Genomic DNA, 25,593 nt, shown 5'->3' with positions numbered 1-25,593 from the left:
CCAGCACCACCAACTAGGTTTTGTTGCTACTTTTTCCAAGGCAAAAATTTCAAGCTTTGCTTTAAAAAATAATCTGGGATTAGATTATTTTTTTGTTTTTTTTTTGAAAGAATATTAAAAATGAAACCATACTATGGTGACAAAGATAGACAACCACCTTAGACACTACTCAAATGGGTTCTAGCGATTTTGTGGTCATTAGTTCCTAACAGATACATTCCAATAGCAGCGGCTCATTTTCACACATCTAGAGCACTCAGTGTCGGAAGGACAGTGCCTCAACTAGACTGACAGACACAAGAGACAGCATTCATGTTGTCGGCTTGTACTACCTCCTGGAGTCTTTCCATAAATCACCAGTGCACATAGTTGTCATTTTATTTACATTTAGTAGTGTGTTAAGTTTATGAGCTTCACAGAAAATTTCAGAATCATGTCCCAAAGGCAGAATCATTTGGGTGATGTGATTAATTATGTGCATCTAAGAGGTATAATCTTTTTGCTGCCAGTATCATAATCAGCTGATGACTTTTAGGTTTTTAGCTTTTCCCCCTGGTGGTAGTATCTAAGTTTGTATCTATTTAAAAAAACAAAAACAATGAACCCCCCTGCATAGTATTTTAATGTTTATAGCCACTACATTCATTTATTGGTAGGGAGTTTGGGGATAAAGTAGATTTAAATGAAATAGAAGCAAATCTCAGAACTTTTCTAATGGAAGTACTCACCTCCTATAGCGCTCTCTCTCTCTCTCTCTCTCTCTCTCTCTCTCTCTCTCTCTCTCTCTCTCTCTCTCTCTCCACAATGCAATTACAGCCATTACATCATTGTAAATTACATGCTGGGGTTATCTCAGTAGGTATCTGCCAAATGTAAAACTTACAGAAGGTCTTCAATGTAATAATGATGTTTTATCATTTTAATTACAAATGCTTTAAAAAACTCCCTAAAGTGTACCAATTGGGGTGGTCTAAATTAACAATATCTTGGTAGCCCAAGGGTAGCAAAAATAGATTGAACAACCAAATTTCATCATCCTTCTAGCAGCTGTCTTCCTGCCTGTAGGAAGCTGAGTATTTAACAAAGCAGACAGCTTGGCACTGGCGTCTGATTAGCAGCGTGTGCATTGTCAGACAGAATGTGCTTGGTTCTTCTGTTCCAGGGTTGGATTAGAAGCCTGCAGAGCACTGGAACTTTATTCTTCAGGCTTCTCAGAAGTAAACAAGTTCTGAATCTTCCTCTCTTGCTACACCTGGAAAGCTGATTAAGTGCTTTCTCAGTAATGTGCGCTATAGACAATTTAAATAAAGGCTTTCAAGTATGGTATCACAAAGAATGAAATATGCCAATTTAAAAATTACTATGGTTAAGCATAACATGTATAAAATTATTTCTTGAAATAAAGTGCTTTGAATTATGTTGAACCTAAATATTAAAATATTGCTTGTGGAAGAGCAAGAGTGGTCATTTTAGAGTATACAAATATAATATTACATTCCTAAAATATTAAATATAAAAGATTTTTTTCCTGAGCTCACATGAAGCATATTAGAAATAAAACACAGCCTTACAAGAATAATATTATTTTGCTGCAGGGTACAAAACATTAAATTATAAAAGGGTGACTCTCATTACCTTTTCACCAGAAATTTCTTTGAAAATTTATTACAAATGATTGTGCTTATTGGCAGAGTTCAAAATCAGTAGAGTCCACGCAGACAATCTACTTCAATGCGAAGTACATTCTTTTACTCTATCAAATCCATCGGAGGTAATCAGACTGGATGTTTTATTCAACAGGGCTGAAGAAAATTGTTCTACAATAGGTTAATTCAAAATGGCAGCATAGAAAATGCATCTGTCAGTGGGGATCAAATTACAGGGCAAGCTCCTCTCAATGCTTAGAAAAACAAGCCTGCAGCTCTACAGATTATGTGCCTGTGTGTGTTTAAAGGGGTGGGAAAGGAGCTAAATATCTGAGCTAACCTCCAATTAAAGTCAATCATAAAAACAGCCAATTTAATGAGTGCGGATTTCTTTGGGTAATTATAACACCAACCACTTTTTTCTCTTTTAAATCTGTAATTCTGCCTTCTTGTTATTGCTTGCTTTGTCATTAATCGCCTCAGGACCTTGATTTCCTAGCAACAGACTGCCACCAAACATTTGGCTCCTGTTCAACATTTTCTTTGTGAAAAATGGCACTGCTGTTGCCGCCTGGGCTGCTGCAGCTAGACTGGCTGTGTAAGTGCTCTAATAATGTATTCCACTGGAAAAAAAAAATCACATGATACAGGGTGCGATGACTGAGCTCAGTTAATTACTGAGCTGGGAAGTTTATCTACAATCTAAAAGCTGTGCTGGGGGAGGGGGCTACAGGATTAAAAAATGCATTCCTTCCATTATTAATAATTTGAAGGTAAGAGTTTGCAAAGAAATATTCTATTTTGAGGTCTATAAGTTTATTAAGGACCAGATACAAAAGGAAAATGTCCTTAAAATGTTGCTTGATGATTTCTTTCTCTACAACACAGCCCCAAACACACAAAAGAATCACAGAACAGTTTGCTGCAATTTAAGAAAGCAAATTAACCTATGTATCTGTCAGCTGTATCTTTCCTACTTAAGGCAAAATCATTTGTATATGTAAATATGCTATATGTAATGCATTTGTATATGTAAATATGCTATACAAGACGATAAGAGGTCTTCATTCACAGCACGAACTGCACATACTGAGAAAACTGAACATTCAAAATATTGTGTTTTGGTATATCATACACTTAAGTAAATATTTAATAACCCATGATAAGAGTAAAGATGCTTATCATTATTTGTGAAATGATTCAGTTGGGACTGAAGAAAATCAGGCCCTGTGATTAAAAACCCTGTGATAAGGTAACATAATGTGATTTTTTTTTGTACTGGGTAGATTTATTAATATTTTTCATGCCTTAGAAATATTGCCACCCCCAGTAATGATAGTTATGGAAATTAACATGGCATGTCAGCTATGGTTCACTGAAGCCTGGCTTTAACTCTCAGAAATACGGCTTTATAAGACTGGCATGTTTCAGGACTGCTGTCACGATATGATAATTTAATATACCCAAGAGTGCACTAAGTATTATGGAAGCGTCTGTGAAACTAATAAGCCAGTGGACATACTGATTCTCACCAGTGTCTACACATTGTGTAACAAACTTACTACAAAGTAGTCGCAATTCAGCTCATCTGAGGAAGTGAAAAGGCTAGAGGGTGCCTTAAAAACATCACAGTCACTACCCTTGACAGATGGAATTACAGAAGCTCTATGGCAGAGCACTAAGCATTAACAAGCCACTGATTATATCCAGAGAATAAAAATATGTACGTGCCTTTAAGGAGTAAATAATTCAGACATTTGATTTTAAAGAATCTGCTTATTGTTAATAATAAGTCACATTGTTTCAATTGAGTATGATCTAATACCTTAGTATATTTTTACAAAGACTAATTCTTGGTTGAATTAACAAAGGAAACACACACACACACATACACACCCATCAGTTTTAGAAATAGAACTCCAAATTCAGAAAATAGTGATAATTACTATGCAAAAATATCAAAGTACCTGAGGAATATAGTAAAGCTAGTTGACGTTTACAGGTAAAACACTTTAAAAAGTCTATATTCAGTTTATTACCCACTTCAAATAAAAGATACATTAAACCTAGAAGCCACACAAAATGTGGAAAACATATCTGAAGGCTTATGAAGGCTATACAGTGTTTGTTAACTTCATTACATGTATGTCACTCTGAAAAAGATAACTAAAAACATTGGTGGGTTATTCTCCTTGATATTTAATTGCTAATTCTGACTTACCATTTAAAAATGGACTGGATTCTTCACAGAGTTAATTAAAACAGAAGTTAATGTCACTTAAAGGCTGCTGTGGGGCCTGGGTGGAGTGCAATGTGGGAATCAGGTGGTATAGGAGAAGTGGAGTCCCAGAGAAAAGCAATCAAGATTGGACCACACTGTCAGAGGCACTTGAACAAGACAAGAGCAGCAGAAGTTGGAAGAGGATGATTTAGAATTGCTGATATCTTTAGTGACAGCAGAGCAATATTAGTGAAAAGCAGGTTATGAGTAAGTTAAAGTCTAGAGCTTTAAGGATCTGTAAGCAAGGAGGACAACCAAGGAACCACAATGGTGCGCTCAGGATCCTGGACTCTGAAGATACCCATCTACACAGACGAGATACCCAAGCTGTTCTGAGAGTGACCGATGGGATATACAAATACATGCCAAAACAAGCCTTCCAGCGTAAGGACTGGAAGGAAGAGAGAGGGCTGCTCACTTTGCTCCATCCTACTCCTCCCACTCCCCAAAACCCCTCCCCAAACCCCATTTATCACATTTTTACCACAAATCAGAAAAAAATGGCATTTTAAGAACCAACTCTAAAACATGCATACACTGAAGAAATAAATTAGAATAAAAACCAAAGAATCTTCTCTTGAAGACCTGCTGTAGAAAAATAGGCAAGAACAAAGGACCAAAACATACACATCACTCCCATTCTATCTGCCAACAGACAAAGAAAAGCATTCTAGTTGTCTGACTAGAAACAAGGGAAGTTCTTGTAGTGTGACACTCAGATGCTTTAATGAGAGAAGCAAGTGAGCAGATGAACTCCAGGGGCAGTGCTAATGGACATGAGATGTCTGTTAGTGATGATATAAATGTTCTACAATTAGATTATGGTGATGGCGGCAGAATTCTATAAATACAAGAACATCCACTGAACTGTGTATATTAAATGGTGGACAAAACGGCACAGACATATGGCAATAAAGCTGTTAAAATTGATTCAATCCCATTTGTCTGGTGGACAGAGACAACACAAGTTATTGATTAAATCAATCATACTGAACTATAAAAATTTTATAATATGATCAGTAAATATGGTGGGATAAAGCCTGCCAATATTCAGGGCTTTTTTTTTTGTTGTTGTTCAATTTCTATACCTTTCCAAAGACAAATACCCCATAAAATATATACTATTGTCATAATGTTTATATATTTTCTCTCTTGTTCATATTTATTGTATTCAGTAAAGTTAATTTTCTCAAGCTATTTATTGCTTGCTGCTTTAAAACACTGAAAGTAAACAGAAGCAAGAATACTTGAGTCGATGACTTACTAATTAATTTGGGGCGCTATGTGTACACATATGCTTATTTTCTTACAAATGTGACCAGGATGCAGCATGATTTCCAATCTCACAAGAAATTCTAAACTCTCATAAGTCCACAAATCTAAAGCTCCAACCCATCAATTGAATCTATGCTTTTACAACCAAGACTACCTTATTTCTTTTAAATAGGTAAAAATATTATCCTGTTAGTTGAATATTGACATTGATATTAGCACAGATTCCTTTTTCTTTGTGGTAACATGAAAATTTTATCTATCTTGAAAATCTGGTTCTATTAAAGAGATCATCAGGTATTTTTTTAAGAAAATTATATGGATAGGGTTTTAGATGGCTGAGAGGTTGTGGCTGTAGCTCAATTGGTAAAGAGACTTGCATTGTATTCATGAAGCCTTTGATTTGGTTCCCAGCCTGTCATAAACTGGTCACGGTGGTATAAGCTTACAGTCCCAGCAGATGGGAGGTAGAGCCAAGAGGATTCAAAGTTCAAGGTCATCCTCAGGGGGAAAAAGAATTTAACTTGCTGAAAATATTCTCAAGAAACCATGACAATTAAAGAACGACAGCTGAACCTGGTGGTATATACCTCTAATCCCAGCATTGGAGAGGCGGAGACAGGAGAATGGCTGCAAGTTTGAGGTGAGCCTGGGCTACAAAAGTAAGACCTTGTCTCTAAGTAAGTGTGTGTGTGTGTGTGTGTGTGTGTGTGTGTGTGTGTGAGAGACTGTGCTACACTTCATTGTTTGGGCCATTACTTAAAGAGATACCACCTTGGCACATGTAATTGTACGCCCCTGTATGGCAGAGATGCATTTGTACTGTTGGGTATACACTAGCATGAAAAGCTCTACAAATAGCCCATTCTTTTTTATTTCTGTGTTTTACTCACGTACTCACTTTTTATTTGGGATGCAGGAATACTGTGATGCCCAGGCTGGCTCTTGGTACCCTGAGTTCATGTGATCTTTTGTTTTAGTTTGGTTTCTATTTCTGTGATACAGAACGTGAGCAAAAGCAGCTTGGGGAGGAGGAAAAGGTGTATTTGGCTTTCAAGTCCACACGACCATCTATCACAGAGGGAAGTCAGGGTAGGAACCCAGGTAGAAGCCTAGAGGCAGGAACTAAAGCAGAGACTAATAGGGGATGCTGCTTGTTCTCCTTGTTATGTACTGCTCACTTGGCTTTTTTTATGTGCAACCTAGGACCCCTGCTCAAGGCTGGTGTTGCCCACATTAGGCTGGACCATTGTAAATCAATCATTAATCAAAACTGTTCTGCAGACTTGCCCTCAGGCAAATCTACTAAAGAAAATTCCCTCTAACTAGATTATTCTAGCTGTATCAAGTTGACAAAACAATAGACTAGCACATCTCAGCCTCCAGAGGCCTGGGATATAGGCATACACCTTTATGCCTGACTTACGGTTCTAATCTTTTAAATGTAGTGCACCTTAAGGTTACATGTATGGCCATTTCCAGATAAAGGCTCAATATGATCAGTTAAGTCCTAAAAAGGCAAAAAAAGCAGTCCAGAGTATGACACTTGGGGAAAAAATAGAGTTAAAAAAAGACCAGGAATGAATCTATATAATATACACCTATTTGACCAAGCAATGGAAATTTTAACACACAAAAGTTCAAAAAATGACATTTTGGATAAAAGGTCAAGTGGAGTTCAACTGTCCCACCTCTTTAATAATCTCAGAAGAATATTGCAAAGATTAATTACTAAATTTCAAGAAGTACTTTGAATTCTATTTGAGCATTTTATAGAGAAGTATGACCTATTACTTAATCAGTTATCTTTCATAGGATAAGTTTTAAAAGAGATCCATTAGTTCACCTTTTCTGCCAAAGTATATTATTATGAGTATAGTTTTCAAAAAATGGTATTAAAAACTTTTTTATGATCTAACAAGGTTAAAGCAATAAATTGAAATAAGTCTATAAATTAGTAAAGCTTTGCTAGATTTTGAAGAGATGGGAAGCAAGTCTTAATATATATTTGGTACTATTTATGTTAAATTTATCTCTTTAATTTCTCAGTTTCTCTTAATTATGACAGGACAGATCCATTTGCTTTCATAGCTACTGCTCCTCTTTAATAGAAAGAACACCAGATAACATACTTTAAACTGGAACATAATCAAGAGGATTGCTGCTTTTATAATCAAACATTAGTTTAAATACAACTCAGAACACACTGGAAAAAGGTAAGTCCTTAAAAACTGCCCATTTCATTACCTATACATTCTAACTCTATACAATGCTGGCAGACCAAATTATGGACTCTTGTCTCCTGTATTCCAGGATGGCCTCTAATTCACTACGTAGTCACAGATGACTTTGAACTTCAGATGTACCTGTAAGTGAGCACAACTACATTTGTGCTGTTGGACAAGCATTCTCCCAATTGCTGTATCTCCAGCTACTGTAAATATCATTTTAATATCAAAGATTTTCTTTAAATATGAGCCAGGCAAAAATCAACTTACTTACTTACAGAATGTCACCATGTTGCCCAGTCTAGTCTTGAACTTGTGAATCTCCTGCCTCAAAATTTGAGTGGCTGACTTATAAACATCCACCACTGTACTTGGTTGTCCCTAAAGTATAAAACTCTTCCCACAAAAAAGTTAAGCTTGAGATCTGATAACTGGCTTTTTGTTAAAGATTATTTGATTTCATGTGTATCTATGAGTGTTTTGTCTGCATGAACAAATGGGCACCACATGGATGGAATGCTTTTGAAGACACCAGATGCCAGGGAACTAGAGGGGAGGATAGTTGTGAGCAGCCATGTGCTACTAGGCTGGGAATTAAACTTGAGTCCCGCACATGAGGAAGTGTCTTTAAGAGCGAGCCATCTCTCCAGTCCTCTGATTAGTTCTTTACAGTGTATTTTAAAATTGCAAACTTCTCCAGAAAGACACTGTAATAGACATAATGCATAGGTTTCTCAATGAAACCATACTGTACTGTCAGTGGAATTAAAGCAATAAAAGTATCACAAAAGCAGGACATTAGTAATTATGCATATAGGCACAATAATCTGTGAAAAGACTTCAGATTTATTTTAAAACTTAAAGGAATTTTTAAAAGATAGAATATTGTGGCAGTGGTGCAGGGATTGAAACAACCTCAGCATAAACCAAAGGCTATTTTCTAATCACATATTTTCAGTTCTGTTTCTAATAGAAGACTTTGTCTAATATATTTATTGGTAGTGGTTTTATCCTTTTCTGAAACTTTCACAGGTAAAAGAAAAAGAAAAATAGTCTAGAGATAATGAAAAAGAAAGAACCAACAGAATATAAATCTGCAGCTGAAGACAAATACCACATTCCAGAAAAAGTCAGTACAGAATGAACATGGAGATGATGCACGGTTCAGTTATTAACAGGTCAAATTCAAAGGAAAAAAAATATCTAGGTTATCTTGCAGGAAAAGCAAATCATAAAGAGAGAGAGAAAAAAAAAAACCAGAACCAATGTAGAGATCTCTGCTGAAAAATAAATGAGACAGCAGAAGTAGTAGACAAGGCATGTAAACAAGTGAAATAACTTCAAATTCAAAGCCCACCTCAGTTATGTAGGGACTCTATGTCTCAAACCCCATCCCCACCATTACTCCCACTATTAGCACTACCAAAACAAAGCAAAAAACAGGGAACAACTAAACACCTTCAACCCCAATCTCAATCAACAAAACCAGAGAAAAAAACAGCTGATAATCTGAGAACCAATAAGTTATAGATGACTGTCTTAGTCAGGGTTTCTATTCCTACACAAACATCATGACCAAGAAGCAAGTTGCGGACTAAAGGGTTTATTCAGCTTACACTTCCACATTGCTGTTCATCACTAAAGGAAGCCAAGAGTGAAACTCAAGCACATCAGGAAGCAGGAGCTGATGCAGAGGCCATGGAGGGAGGTTACTTACTAGATTGCTTCCGCCTGGCTTGCTCAGCTTGCTTTCTGATAAAACCCAAGACTACCAGCCCAGAGATGGTACCACCTAACAAGGGGCCCTCCCACTCTTGATCACTAATTGAGAAAATACCTTACAGCTGGATCTCATGGAGGCATTTCCTCATCTGAAGCTTCTCTCTCTGTGATAACTCCAGCTTGTGTCAAGTTGACACAAAACCAGCCAGTACACACCTGAGTATCAGAGAGGGAGAGATGCTCCACAGAAAAATCTAGAACTAGACAGAGTAGCTTTGTGGAGAATCGTTTATGTGTTCTGGGAACTGAACCTATACCTTTAAGTATGTGCAGCAATGTGCTCTAACAATTAGCTGCATCCCTAGTGCTACAAGTTTCTTTTAAAAATTATTTATTAGCTGGACAGTGGTGGTGCACACTTTTAATCCCAGTACGTGGAGGCAGAAACTAGGCAGATTTCTGAGTTTGAAGCCAGCCTGGTCTACAAAGTGAGTTCCAGGACAGCAAGGGCTATCCAGAGAAACCCTGTCTCGAAAAAAATTAAAAAAAAAAAAAAGTATTTATATATTCGAGTTTTCTGTCTCCTTGTATGTATGCACACAAGAAGAGGGTAACTGATACCTTGGGACTATATAGATGGTTGTGAGTAATGTGGTGGCTGGGAATTAAACTCAGGACCTCTGGCAGAGCAGCCAGTGATCTTAACTGACAAGCCATCTCCCCCCAGCCCCACAAGTTTCCTTAACACTGGATTCATTTTTTTTTAAAAATGAAACTTATTGCATCATGCTATCTCATGATTATAAAATGGTAAGTAAACTCCCCTGTCCTTTAGGAACCACCCAATCATCATAATACAAAGAGGTGGCTCAGGGCTCAGATATTATCAAATGTCCCCAAGGGAGAAAAACTGCCACCGGTCAAGAACCAATGTCATGAATAGGTACTACTCTGGATAGATCTTAAAAAAAAAAAAAAAAAAAAAAAAAAAACTCATAAGAACAAGATTCCAAAGCACAATACCTGTTACAAATAACTGTACCCCAGAATAAATCTTAAGATTTACAATAAACACTACAGCTAGGTAACAGTTAGTACACAAATGTGACCAGACAAATACAAGTACTCGTAAGGAGGGATAAAACCCCAAAACTGCCCTAGAAATTACATATGTGCTGAAGTTAATAGAGAATGTCACAAATGTTATTTTAACTATACATCAGTGGTTTTTAACTTTCCTGTTGCTGGGCCCCTTTACTACAGTTCATGTTGTTTTGACCCCCAACTATAAAATTATCTTCGTTGCTACTTTGTAACTATAATTTTGCTACTGTTATAAATTGTAGAGTAAATATCTGATAAGCAACCCCCAAAGGGTTCCTGACCTACTGTTTATATATTCTAAAAGTGAGGCAGAGACAAGCAATAGTTATGTTTCAACTCAGTTTTCAGATATGAAAACAACATTGAGATTTAAAAATACTTAGATAAATTAATGAGAGTTTGTTTAGATACTCCTGAAGAAAATGCTAGGGAACAGGGAGGTACCACACAAAGTAGCTAAAGTAAAAGACAAAGAGAAAAAGAAATTCAAAGAAACAAGGAATAGGAGGGAAGTATAGGAAACACTTTCTAATGGTGTGAAGGTAGAAAAGAAAATCTGAAGAACCAATGGCTGAAAAAACCCCAGATGATACAAATTCTAATTCTAATTCTAATTCTAATTCTGTAGCTCAAGGACCTTAATCAATATTCAAGTCAAGACACATGAAGGATGGACTAAGATATCCTAAAACCAGTCAAACCAGTAACAAATGAAAAACCATCAAGAGGAAGGAGTAGGGGGGAGGTGGGAGATGTTTCACGTGGAGGGACCAAAGCAAGGATGACAGCTGTCTCATCAAGAATAATTCAAGGAAGAAGAGAGTGGGCAATGACATTCATAAAATGAAAGAAAAATGAAATTGGAAGGGCAAAACAAGTGTGGCAAAAATACTACTCATATCTAAATATAAAACAAAGATGTTTTCAAACCTGAAAGCTAAACGCATTTATGACTAATACATCCAAATACAAGAACTGTTCAGGAATGCCCTCTCAGGAAGAAGGAAATGATGTTGGATAGAAACCTGATACTAAGGAAAAGAAACAAAGAACACTGCAATGGCAATTATGTATATATGTATATGTATATATATGTATATGTATATGTATGGTTTATTTCTCAAGTATTTATTATTTGATTATTTTTAAAAATAACATATAATTATATTACTATAGTTATACAAAATAGGATAGTGTTTGTAAATACGTAAGTAAAATGTGTATTTTATGTTTTATGGATTACATAGTAAAAACCCTATATAAAAATAAAAGAACTAAAATTACCACAAAATTAAATAAACAGTGGCTATATAAAGACCAGATGAGACAAGAGGGAAATACAGTATTTCAAAGTTCTTACACTGTAAGAAGTCCTATCATATCATTTGAAAACAAAATCTGGTGAGTGAATGATGTGTGCAATGAAACTCTAAAACAACAAGGAGAGGAAGAAACCGAGTAAGACCAAGACAGAAGAGAAAGAACACAACGGCGATAAAAGGACTAAATTACCATAAAAGAATAGGAGAGAAGTACAAAATAATAAGAGTAACAAGAATAAATACAAAGACAATCTTAAACTGAATTATACCAATACTCACATGTAAAAGATATGGTATATAGGTTCCAATTCAAAGGTAGACCATGTCAAGTTGGACCAAAAGGAGACCCAACAATCTGTTTTCCACAAAATATGTGCTTTAAGTGTAAATAAGTGAGAAGAAAATGTAGCCATGACACCAATAATTGAAACAAAGCCAGGGAGCTGAAGAAGAGGTGGGTCAGAAGGTAAGAATCTTTGCTCTTCTCAGTACTGCATCAGGTGGCTCAGGGCCGTGTGGAATCTAGCTCTGCAGGATCCCAAGATCTTTTCTGGTCTCCATGGAAGGTCATGCACAGGTAGCACATGTTTAAATGGGTAACCAACTCCACATTTTAAGTATCTACTGAATGACCACTACAATGTACAGCATCCTGGGTATATAAAAAGAGTCTTCAAATTGGGCATGGTGTACTCACAGATAATCTCCATTACAGAAGTAGAAGGAGTGAAATACCAGCCCTCAGCTATACATAAAGTTAAAGAGCTACATAAAAACCAAACGGGCAGCAGGGGCACTGTGGCTCCCAGCTGTAATCTCAGTACTTAGGAGACTGAACCAAGAGGATCACACTGAGTTCAAGGAAAATCCTGGCTACCTAGGGGATTTCAACCCACCTTGGGTCACAAAGTCAGACTGTATCAAAAGCAAGTGAGTAAGAGGGGAGGGAGGGAAGAAAGGAAGATGGATTGGCAGACAGACAGACATAGACGGACAGATGAATAAATATCCTCTTTTCTGAAGTAAATCAACTTATGAGCAGAAAGGTTTATCTGGCCAATGTAAAGGGCTTGCAAACATAAGAGTAACACTGAGAACCACAATCAGATAGATTAGAACCAAATAAAACAATGCAGTAAGGAGCTGTTTGCAAGCTGGATCTACAATATTTCTGCAACCGTCCCACCATCCACTAAAACTTAACCAGATCGATCCAGTTGACTGTATAAGCCTTACACTATGCTCATATGCTCATCAAATCATTATGCTTCCTAGCAGGTGCAGTTTCTACTTGATACTAGTTGACACTCTGAAATACAGAGAACTGTAATTTGCAGCCAGCTTGGGCTACATATTGAGATCCTGTCTCAAACAAATAACCACACTAGAAAAACACACAAAAACAGGTCCTTAAGAAAAATTAAATCGTTTAAAGAAATGGACAAAAATGAAATAATAATGAAAGAAAGTCTTGAATTCTAGCAATGGTTTTCTCACATAATGGCTGTCAATGTAGTTGACTTTTGATTGTACAATCCCATATAAGCATTTAAGTAGCATATTGTAAAACCTACAGTAATGCACATAAACATGCTGTGGGGGACATTGTCACTAGACTGAAACAAATAATTATATCTTCAATAAACACATATTTACAAGATAACTGATTTCAACCACGCCTTCCCAGCTGTTCCAGACAGCTCAGAGAGCAGAATGTTAGCAGCTGTTCTTCCTAGCTGTGTATGACATGAGATCCTACTACCAAGTAACAGGTTTATACTCTTGTGTGAGCAGCCATGTTTAACTCATATTACAACTAGGTAATCATAGGTTGATTAATTCAAGAGAAATTTTAGTGTACTTCCAACATTAGAAAATTAATTCTTAACCAATTATTTTTATGTCAGAGAACTTAACTCAAATTATATGCTGCCCTATTACAGATTTAAGAGATTTGTCACAATCAATGTTTCTGAAATATTAAACTAAAAGGTGTCATGCTAATTGCTATGCAATAAATAGCAATCACGATTCTTTTTTAAGCAAATAAGCTCAAACTGTTAGCAGTGCATACTTCCATTACTACTGTTTTCCACAATGCTCATATCATTTATAATAAGTTGCCAAAAATATGTTTGTAGAACTACTTCAAAAGACCTTATGAAAGGGATTTAACAGCACAAAATTCTGTGCGACTGAGCAGTTACTTATAATATTTCTAAAGTAGTAGACTTGAAAGTGGTAACACAAATTCATACTCATAATGATTATATTTCTATTGCATAATTATAATAATGAATCAAGCATATGCTCAAGAAAGGTACATTAGGGTTATATAAGGGCTTTTAAAAAATTAACATATATCAGCACCAGCTATAGTCTATCATGTTAACGCGGACTCCAAGTGTGAGCTGGCACTTACAGCTATGTAGTAAACTCTGGCTTTTTCTACCAGCATCCAGTTCCTCTCCAGATCAAGGTGCTTTTCCTTCTTATAACAATTGGCAGCAGCAAGGTTAGCAACAAGGGACCTAAAAACCCAAGAAAAAGGAAAGGCATGTTACTTAGAAAAGAAGAAAAACCTTCAGGTATATTATACAGAAAGGAACAAATTCTTCAAAAGCTGATATTGCTGATCGTGAAGAAGGGGACATGTTTGATGCCCTTAAGACAAGAGACATGGTAACCAGCATTACCTCAAATTATAAGGTATATGAGTTTTTAAACTCCAAAATAAGGTTTACTTTTAATATATAAATACAGTTCAAAATAAATAGAGGACTAGGTCATTCTGAAATAGGAAATCTACATAAACCAAAATTTCATTTTTATGGTAGAAAAATCCAATGACCAATGAACTAAATTGACTAATTAAAATACTTTTAAGAGCCCAATGTGGGACTAATTTCATAAATTGCACATATAAATATAGATCATATTACTGTGAGAAATGAATTTGCAACTATTACATTTTAAGGAATGGAATCAATTAGAACAAGTTTCTATAGCTGAAAACTCTTGGGCAGGGTTATTTTATAGCTGGAAAACTTAACCAACATACTAGATTTAAAATCTGGCTATTAAGTGCCACTGAAATTGCTTAATTTTAACTCAACGATTCAACTTAATGAAGCAAACTATTTACATTTCACATAATATAAATCCTTCATTCAGATTGGATTTATAAAATTATTTAGCATTTTTCAGTATTATTAAAAATTAAAATAGTAAGAATTATGCTCTAGAGAAAGATGGCTTCATCATTTGAGACTTGGGATATTTAGTTCCTCCATCTAAGAGAAAAGTTTCTCTTCCAAAATGATTTTCCACTCATCCTTATCTTAATTTATTCCTGAATTTGGAATCAGTTTATATTGAAATAAAAATAAAAATCAGTACTATTCCTTTAATTTGGTGTCAGGGATCGAACCCACTCCTAATTTATAAACAACCTAATAGTGATGTAGGAATTTTTCATTAAAACACATTCTTGCTAACTTTTATTTTAATTGCAAAAGTATATTTGAGTTCTAAGTTTTAATTATCAGAAGCCAGCAGAAAGATAAATCTACCAATTCTGTCACATTCCAGCAATGATATTGTAGAGTGCCCTGCCCACCCCCACAGCACCCAGCAAGAGTTCTTACATCTTTTTTCTTACAATCCAGACTAGGTCTCACCTATCCCAGGCTGAGTCTGCAGACACAATATACAGAGGATGGCATTAAACTTCTCATCCCTCTGCTTCTACCTCCTGCGTAGGGTACTAGGATTATGGATATGGGTTACCACATTATGCTTATGCAATGCTAGGAATACAAGCCAGGTTTGTGTATACCAGATTGGTTCTCTACTAACTATGCTAAGTCCCAGCCTCAATCCCATCTGAACACAGGTTACCAAAGCCATAATACTGGTAGGCAAATTGAGTTTCTGACATCTGTAAAACCTAATAATTGTTCAAACAGTAATTTAGTATATAATGACAATTTAACAATTTTATTCTAGCCTTGGTGATGTCAGAAAGAAAACATGACCCATTTAATATTAATGAAAAAAATTCATACTGGAAAATAAAATTTCTTTTTGGAAAGCTACAAGACACAAAGCTCTAAACAAGTACATTTGAGTAGTGGATATCTGAATATATAGAGAACTTGGTTACTTGGTTTAAATAATGAATAATTAATTGAGAAGTGAAAACTATCCCCAAATCTCTCTCTCTCCCTCTCCCTCTCTCTCACACACACACACACACACACACACACACACACACACACACACACACACACACGACCACCACCACCACTACCACCGCCACCAAACCACATTAAGGGAAAGATCTGAAAGTTACTCTGGATCCCTTATTACTCTCAAAAGTTATTTTTTAACTATTTGTCCACAATGGTCCTCAGCTCCCAGAATCATGTCAGGTCCTACTATGATTCTGCTGGAAGCAAGCTGGAAGCCAAAATAAAGAAGGTGAGAAAGGGAATTGTCCTAACTTTCTATTTGCTGTGATAAACATCATAACCAAGAAAAACTTGGAGAGGAAAGGGTTTCTGTGGCTTACACTTCCAGATCACCATCCATCACTGAGGGAAGTTAGGGCAGGAACACAGGCAGGAACCTGGAAGCAGAAACTGAAGCAGAGGCCATGGAGGAACATTACTTACTAGATTGCTTTTGAAAGCTAGATTTCTGTACAACTCAGGACCACTTGCCTAGGGTGGCACTACTCACTGTGGGCTGGGTCCTCTCACATCAATAGTTAATCAAGAAAATGCCCCATGGAGAGACCTATTGGATAATCTAAAGGAGGCAGTTTCTCAATTGAGGTTCCCTTCTTACCAACTGACTCTATCTTATGTTAAACTGAACAATCTTACAACAGGGGGATGGATCAGGATATAAAAACAGCACGAAGAATGAAGGACAAATTACATATGTATAAGTATAGGATACCCAGCCAGGCATGGTACACCTATAATCATGACACTGTTGGAAGTAGAAGTATAAGGATAGACACAAGTTTGATGTTGGTTTGACCTATGTAGCAAATTCCAGGCTAGCCAGGACTGGTATCCCAGGCCCTGTCTCAAAAATCAAACAAACTAAAGCAAGTACAAAGAATGCAAATATTGGAGTGGATTAAAATTTAAAGTAGGTAATTTCTGAGAACTCTAATAAAACGGTAAGAAAAAAGGTGATTTTCTTTTTCCAATGCAAAGGAGAAGGAAGACTCCATTGGTATGATGCTAATGTTAGAATGCTGCACAGCTACCAAGCAGTAAGTAAGACCAGTGCATGGAAGGCCCTGAGAGAGACAGAGATTGATATAAAGAACTTTTTTACTGAGTAAAGTTTGTAGATAGGAGGGCTTAGACTAACAGTACCAGCTGCCAGTTGTATAGATTATTCTGCTTTGTGGCCCATGCTGGGTAACTTTCCCACTAGGGTCCATGCTACAGTGTTTCTGCTGCACTCGCAAGATTCCAGCAATGGAAAGGGTCGAAAGAAGCTCATGGCAAGATGAAGATCTTGTCATTCAAGCTCTTTACATGTCTGCCTGGAAAAGTTGGGGAAAAGTCTCCGACCTGGCACGTAGCATCGGGGCTTCTCTGATTCATTTTAATACAGTGTATTTGATGGTGAAAATGACACCATTAGTCACTCTGCAGCTCTGGGACCTGCCCTGGTTGTTTGACCCATCTCTTTTTCTGAATGTCTTTTGTTTTCTCTCGATTTCAAGAATAGTAGCACCAATGACCCTCTATTGTACAGTAACCCAGGGGCATACTATTATTGTAGTGTGATACCACTTTGCCATCTGAACAATAAAGAGACTTCTGAAATGTAATAAGAAAAGATGTGTGTGTCTTCACCTCTACTTTCAACTGCACATGCTGGTTTTGATTGTGTAGCTCATCCTGGATATCAAGCTTGTGATTCTCCTGTCTCTGCCTCTTAAATGCTGCAATTCTACAGGTGTGAGCTGAGACAGCTGGCGTGGTTGCTGACTGAGTGGTCCATTACAAGACTGGTGTTGTTTAACAGTGGTGGAAGCCTTGTGACACACATGCTTCTATAAACAGATTCTCATATGCTGTTAACAGGTTATGCCGACAAGATCATTCTTTCTCTTCTGATGCGAGTTCAGCAAATTACATGATGTAAAATCCCAAACACAACATTTTCTTTTCCTAAGCTTAATTATTCAAGGTAGAGACTAGATTAGATAATCTCAAGCTTTTGCTTCGATATACCTCATGAATTCAAAAGCAGGTCTAACTAAAAACAAGCTGAAAAACACAAAAGGTGCTTCTCTCTGAGGTAGCCCAGCAGCTAAAGGAACCTGCCTGATGATGGAAACCTGATCACCTGACTTCAATCTTAGGAAGCCATAATAAAGGCAGTAGGAGAGGCAGCTTCACAAAGCTGTCCACTGGCCTCCACAGTCGTGGGACAGCATGCACACACACCACACAAAACCCCCATCACGACACATAAGTAAACAAAATCTTGCTAAAAAAAAAAAAACAAAAACAAAAAAACAGAAACAACAAAAAAAGGAAGCTGGCCCAAAGGCTCACTCTTGGGAGTCCCATAGGTGGAAGGTGATGGTGGAAAGACTGCCAAGAGTCAGGGCAGCCTGGCCTGAAGTTTAAGACACTATTGCGAATAAACTAAAAATTAAGAGTAGACAAAATAATCACATCCTACACTAGTGACAACGCTAAGACTAAATAAAACAAAACAAAACAAAGTAACAACAAGAAGACCAGACAACAAATGCTGGTGTGGATGTGGGGAAAAGGGAATACTTATTCACTATTGGTTCAGCTACGATGGAACTCAGTGTGGAGGTTCTTCAAAGAGTTGGAAGTAGATTTACCACAAGCTCCACCTATAATGCAGATACAGACACAGAGACACAGAGACACAGAGACACAGACACAGACACACACACACACACACACACACACACACACACACTCCTAAAGGACTCCATATCCTACTACAAAGATACTTGCTCATCCATGTTCACTACTGATCTACTGACAAGACCCAGTGAGTAGAAATGGATTAGGATCCATCAACTGGTAAGTGGAAAATGAAAATGTGCTATATTTTTCAGCTGTAAAGAAAGAGAAAAAAATATGAAATTCACGGGTAAAAGGACAGGGTTGGGAATAATCATTCTGAGTGAGATTAACAAAACAGAAAGGGTTAAACAAGATGGAGGATGGGAGAGCTTAGTAGAGGAGGGAGTCTAGGGAAGGATAACTAATATTAAAGACCTTTGAAAAAGCCATATGGAAACTTACTAGTGTAGAAGTTCCCAAAATATATGTTATATAAATGAGTTTAAATAGATTTATCTTACCTTGCCAAAAGCTTAGGAACCATCAAGAAAGAGGAGGTAGAAAGACTTTAAAAGCCAGAGGCAGCATGTATGGAAAAAATATCCAGATTTGCTGGATATGACAGTGTTGTTACACATTTGAACTCACAGTGGTTATAACTGTATGCATGTGACCTGCTCAAGATCAACTGAGCCACAGTTCAAGAATGGGCTGGGGAGGGGCTCATAAAGTCCCAGCCTTCACTGAGAAGCCACTGGTAACTGATGGTTGCTGGGGAGGAAGAGCCAGTCTTCTTCAGGGATGTGGTCCCTGATAGCCGTCTCACAGTAGCTACTCCCATTCAGCACACATACATAAATTTCAGAAACTGCATGTAAGCTTTCTCCTGCATCGGTAACAATAACAGAGTAGAGCACGCAAAGTTGTGAGGGAGAAACTGCGCATAGCAGAGGGGCTGGAGAGGAAAAGGGGGAGTGGCCTGTATAAAACATATTACATACATGCATGGAATTCTTAAATAGTACAGAAGTTAATTAAACACAAGGTTAAAGATGACGTGAGGAAGGAGGGCTTACTGAACATAAAAAATGGTTATTAAACTGAAGTTAAGTTCAAACTGTTTGTAATTCAGGTTTTGTCAGTGCCTACACATCAGTGCGGGGAGGGTGCTCCAGGTTGATAATGACTTACCTGTTGCCACCAGTGATGCACACAGCACACGTTCCCGTTGGCTGCTCATTCTGCTCGTAGTAATGAGCATCCACATGTGCGTCAGCAGCTTTACGCTTCAGGATTTCCCCAAACTTATCTATCCCAATGCATCCAAAGAATGTTGCTGCTTTGTGTGGCTCCTGAATCATCCACTGAAAAACAGGAACATAAATGACAGGTCAGAAACAGAATGGATAGCTGAGGACTCTGCCATGGATGTGGGCATGAAAGGGATGCTTTGTAATGACGATGAATGGAACTTCAACAGGCACACTACTGCTTAGAGTAACAACCTTGACAAAACAGCCGTACACACCTTTCAATTACAGAGTGGACTGCTTCAGTAGGTAGACATAGAGTACAGGTATTTAGAACTCAGAAGCTTAAGTTATATGGACTTTAAGTCAAATGCTGGCTATTTATAGGGATCTCAAATGCATGTCAATGTACAAGAACACAGGCTAAACTAAACCTCACAGCTGTGCTCCTGTCTCAGCCTATTAAAATCTGGGATAGCAGATATGAGCCACTATCTTGGCATCACTTAACCTTTCTACAGCTTGCTTTTCTAATCTGTAAAATGGGGAAATGATTAAAAACATGCTTCAGAGGGAAGGTGAAGATTAACTTAAATAATATAAGTCAGTGTATGTGCAAAGCTGAGCATAGTATCCAACATGCAATAAGCAACACCTTTAAGGTGTGGTAATCAATATTTTTATACTTCTTGGAATATTTTATACATAAATTATGCTAAAACATGCTCATTCTTAATTACTGTTTAAAATGGTGCCTGAGAATGGTGACGCATGCCTGATATTCTAACACCTGGGAGACGGAGGCAGAAGAACCACGAGTTAAAATGTTCAAACTTGCAAACTGCTTAGGTTCTATGATACTGTCTTAAAAAGAAACCTCTCTCTCCATTCCAAAAAAGAAAGAAAAGTGTTTGGAACTGGACAGAGGGTGGACGTCTAAGCACTGATCACAGAGAGTATTTCCATGACAGGCTGTTACACATAATCACTATGGTTATTGCAAAGTGAGGAAGGCCCACGGGAGCTCAATACTGCCCAAATCCGAGTACTGATTACTGCTGGGGTACAAAAGTCAGCTTTCTTTGGGGATGCTCTCTGAGAGGCTACCCACGATCTAGTAGACAGACGGTTCTACAACATGCGTGTACAGACAAAAGAGAAAGAAGGCACATGAAGTAAGAGCAAAAAGTGGTGGTAGAGCCAGGGAAAGAATTGGGGGATATTTGGTGCAAAAACATTATATGCATAGATGAATATTAACATTTTGTAAAGAGAGACACGTTTAAACTCTACAAATATCTCATCATGTCATTAAAGTGATTCTTATAAATTTCAGTATTTTCCTTGTAAATGATTCATAATGGATTTCTTTTAATATGCATTGGTTTCGTTGATTTGAACTCTTTAAAGTAGCTCATGTCCCTGAGGCTTCTCATACTTTATTAGTGATTCTAAAGAGACCATCTCTTTTTATTTCAAATAAAGTTGTTAAAAATTCTTTGTATATAAACTAAAACAAGTACCAACACAGGAGGCTGGGGAGATAGCTTAGTGGTCAATACCAATCACTGCAGACCCAGGTTCAATTCTCAACACTCATATTGCAACTCACAACTGTCTATAACTTTAGTTCTAATGTATCATGCTTTCTTCTGACCTCCACAGGTATTAATTACATGCTTGTGGTGCACAAACACACTTGAAGGCAAAACACTTATACATATAAAATACCAATAAATAATAAATAAAAACAAAATATATTGAAATACTGAGTATATTTGTTATGGAAACAAATACAAATAAGCATACAAATACTAAGTATGTATAAATATATGTATAGAGAGAAACAAACATATACGGATAATGTATAGGAATACATTTAGAGATAAAGGAATGGAGATCAGCAAAATAGTAATAGAAAACCATTACTATTTCTAGAGATTTATCCTCAAGATGCACATGCAACACTACAGTTGTAATTATTTATTTATATTTTACTTACAATGAAATGTTACAAACAACAAAGTCTGTGCACAGAAGACTTGCCCAATAAACTAGATGAACCTGTTTGAGAGAAACCCATATTCACACACAAACCAAGGAAATGGCGAAGAGACCAATCCCTCTGAGTAACTCTAGCCTTGGGAGGGAGAGGCAAGAGAGTGGAGAATTGGATTCTGTCTGGGGAAACAGGATGAGTTCAAGGCCAGCCTAAATTCCACAAGGAAACCAGTCTTCAAAGTTTAGACATCTACATGGACAAAGGCTTCAAAACTCCACCTCAGCAACAAGCTCCCAAACGACAGCAACAAAAACAAAACAAAAAGGGATCCGTGTGTGTAGACAATTCTCTATCTTGTGAAGATAGAAAAGTTATAAAAGAGAAAATTCAAGAATAAAAATATCATGGGAAAGGTTACAGACATGGAATTTGTCAATATTTTCTAAGGAATTCAAACAAAAAGGAAGTCAAATAAAGCAAAAGTAAATAACTGTGACAGCAATAAATGAGACCTATTGAACCGCAGAAGGAATGATCAATAAGGCAAAAGGGCAGTTATGTATCTGATGAGAGGTTAATATCCAGAATACTAACAAACTTCTACAACATGACAATAAAACAAATAACCTGAATGAAATATGGCCAAAAGCGTTGAACAGGTGTGTTTCTAGTTATCCAAATGGCCAACGAGCCCATGAAGATGCTCAACAGTACTAACCATCTGGAAAGAACAAACAAAAAAAATCAAACCAAAAACCTAATTAGACGTCATTTAACACTAATCATGACACTAAGAAAAGAGGAGAAAATAAGAAGTGTTAGTGAGGATGTGGAAAAAGTACCCATGCATTGTGGACAGCTAGAAAACAAAACCATAAAAGTATACATACAGGCGTCTCGGATACTAGAAAATAAGCAGTGCCTCTGACAGAGGAGACCCTGATGGGACCTTGACATCATATGCACTACGAGGACACAAAGGTCTGACTGCTTCTCCCATTGAAATTAGTATACACTAGTAAGCACCAAAAGAAATACAGGAGAATAAATTGAACAGTTATTGCAAAGAATAGTAAGTTAAAATTATAGTAATCCTTAAAATTCTGGCTACATACAACCCACACATACTTCAGCAATGCAAGGAATAATAAGGAATCTACATAAATACTTTTGAATAAAAAATATGATAGTAAGCTTGGTGGTATATGCTTGTAATCCCAGCACTTGAAGTAGAGGAACATCTGGAGTTTAAGGTCTTCTTTGACTGCATATAGTTTCTAGAGGTGCCAGAGCAGCATTTCTCAACATGTGGGTCGTGACCCCTTTGGAAGTCAAATGACCCCTTCACTGGGGTAACACATCAGATATCCTTTATATCAGATATTTACATTATGGTTCATAATAGTAGCAAAGTTACAGTTAAGATGTAATGACAAAAATGATTATATGATGGGGAGGGGAGGTCACCACAACATGAGGAACTATATTAAAGGGTTGAGAACCACTGTTGTAGAGGATAGAGACTGTGGGGAGTCTGTCATCTAGCCCGAATGGCACATTTCAGTGACACTTGCAGAAGTAACCCTTCTCCACACTCCTATAAGTAAGCCCTATGAACTCTTGGTTTGTCTAGCTGTACTCTAATGGAATCATTAGTCTGATCTGCTATTTGTCATTGGTATCCTATCTGGCATGAATAGATGTTTATCTATGACTCCCAAGGAAGGTAGCATAATAATGATACATGGTTTTAATGCAATCCTAATCAATGCCTCAATGAGATACCTAAGGGGAATGAAGAAGCTGATCCCATAATTGATGAACTGTAGAAAAGGAGCTAGATGCACAAAAGATAGGACACACATTACTCTGAGAGATTTCAATGCTGTATAGCCTAAATTCTTTAATTATAAAATGTATGATCTTGCAAGAATACTGTAAGAGGGCTGGAGAGATGGTTCAGCAGTTAAGAGTACCGACTGTTCTTCTGAAGGTCATGAGTTCAAATCCCAGCAACGACATGATGGCTCACAACCATCTGTAATGAAATCTGGTGCCCTCTTCTGGAGTATCTGAAGACAGCTACAGTGTACTTACATATAATAAATAAATAAACCTTAAAAAAAAATACTGTAAGAATACTGTAAGAATCAGAAAGGCCTAGCTGCAACAGAAAATGTAGTTGTTATTGGTACAAATACCAAATTAGTTTAATGGAACTTAAATAATAATAAAAACACCAAGATGATAATACAAAACATCCAGTAAAGACATTAGTGGCAATGAAGAGATAACAAAAGGTTTCCAAAGATATGTGATATCATCAATTGTCTTTAAAAGTTATGTCTGACTCTTCGGAACTGACAATGAACTTCAGAGAGGCATATAGCACAGCATACAGTATATTTTATGAATCTAATTATGGTGTTCCTAGTTCCAATCAAAAATTCAAGTTTTCTAATAGGTATCTCATGGGTACTGCAAACCCCCACAGCCTGAGGCCTAGATCACTCATCCGCACGTTCGCTCATCACTTTATCTTGACCATTAAGTACAACCTTTTATTCACAGAAACAAATACATTTGTTTTTGCAAAGTACTTATGAAGGCATTGAAAGCAATATACCAGGTTTAATACTAAAGGGGAAAGTTCTGAAGGAGTGGTTCTTGCTGTGTCATACAGATGTCATTGTGTTGTCCTTGAAAAGCTAAACTATCCCGTGGAAGGAGCCTTGTTAGTTCAGTAGGTCGCACATGAGTCTCACAAACATTCAGGGGACTTTATCTAAGTTTGCTACAGGATCATAGTGGGCCTACAAGGGCACAGCTTGGGAAGCGAGGATGCATGTTAACAAAAACTAATAAAAGCAAATTAACTAAAGGAATATGAGAAGTGTAATGATGGAGCAACTATTTAGGAAGGAAAAATATAGTGGGAAATATAGACACAGGACAGATGATTAAATATCACTATACAAAGTGTAGGTATTATCCTGTAGGTGTAATAAAGCACACGGAGGTTTCTCAACAAATGAGTGCGATTATATAAAAGCCCATGCCTTATTAATACAAGGAACCTGACAGAGTAAATTTACAACCAACTTTAAGTAGGTGCTGAATAAATGACATATTGAGCTTCACATTAGGAGTCTTTAACAACACATTCAAAGATTTCTATTAATATTAACTGCACCTTTCAGGTGAATTCGATCTTCACCCAACTGCAATATTTAGGGAACTATAACTGCCGACGATGCCTGAGAGCCAGTCACTTTTAAGATAATGCCATATGCTTTAATTTAATTCATAATTAAATGATGAAGAATGACACATAGACACTAAGATAGTTAAAAGATAAGCCAGACACAGGAAATTTAATGACAGAAAAACCAGGAGGCATTTCAGGAAAACTGAAAAGGACAGCTGCAAAGAAGAATGGAATGTCAAAACTGGGCAATAGGCAGGGCGGTGGTGGCGCATGCCTTTAATCCCAGCACTTGGGAGGCAGAGGCAGGGGGATTTCTGAGTTCGAGGCCAGTCTGGTCTACAGAGTGAGTTCCAGGACAGCCAGGGCTACACAGAGAAACCCTGTCTCGAAAAACCAAAACAAAAAAACCAAACCAAACCAAACAAACAGAAAAAAACCCCTGGGGAATAGCAGTAAGTATCCATCAGATGACAAACTATAGCTAAGGCTGAGAGTAATGTGGGCAGGGTGGCTCAGTGGGCAGACATGCTCCACCCAACAGTTTACAGGCTTGTTTCATGTAGAATAGAAACACACACACACACACACACACACACACACACACACACACACACACACATATAATGTTTCCCCTGTGTATGAGAAGGTTATGTGACCATTTCGACTGTCAAATTCCAGGACATTTCCAGATC

General features: G+C 37.1%; 1 protein-coding gene across 2 annotated transcripts in view; it reads right to left on the bottom strand.

Annotated features, from left to right (window-relative positions):
• Window positions 1–25,593, bottom strand: part of Adk (adenosine kinase) — a 412,863-nt gene that overhangs the window by 194,708 nt on the left and 192,562 nt on the right. For both annotated transcript variants that reach the window (XM_031362750.1, XM_031362751.1), the window contains exons 5-6: window positions 19,633–19,805; window positions 13,998–14,106 (exon numbers count right to left, since the gene is read on the bottom strand). In XM_031362750.1, the coding sequence (XP_031218610.1) occupies window positions 13,998–14,106; window positions 19,633–19,805 (282 nt within the window). The remainder of the gene's footprint in view (window positions 1–13,997; window positions 14,107–19,632; window positions 19,806–25,593) is intronic.

Source organism: Mastomys coucha, unplaced genomic scaffold (genome assembly GCF_008632895.1).
Source record: "Mastomys coucha isolate ucsf_1 unplaced genomic scaffold, UCSF_Mcou_1 pScaffold9, whole genome shotgun sequence".
Classification (NCBI taxonomy): Eukaryota; Metazoa; Chordata; class Mammalia; order Rodentia; family Muridae; genus Mastomys; species Mastomys coucha.
The sequence above is the reverse complement of the archived record's forward strand: the minus strand, read 5'-3'. Positions and strand labels throughout refer to the sequence as shown.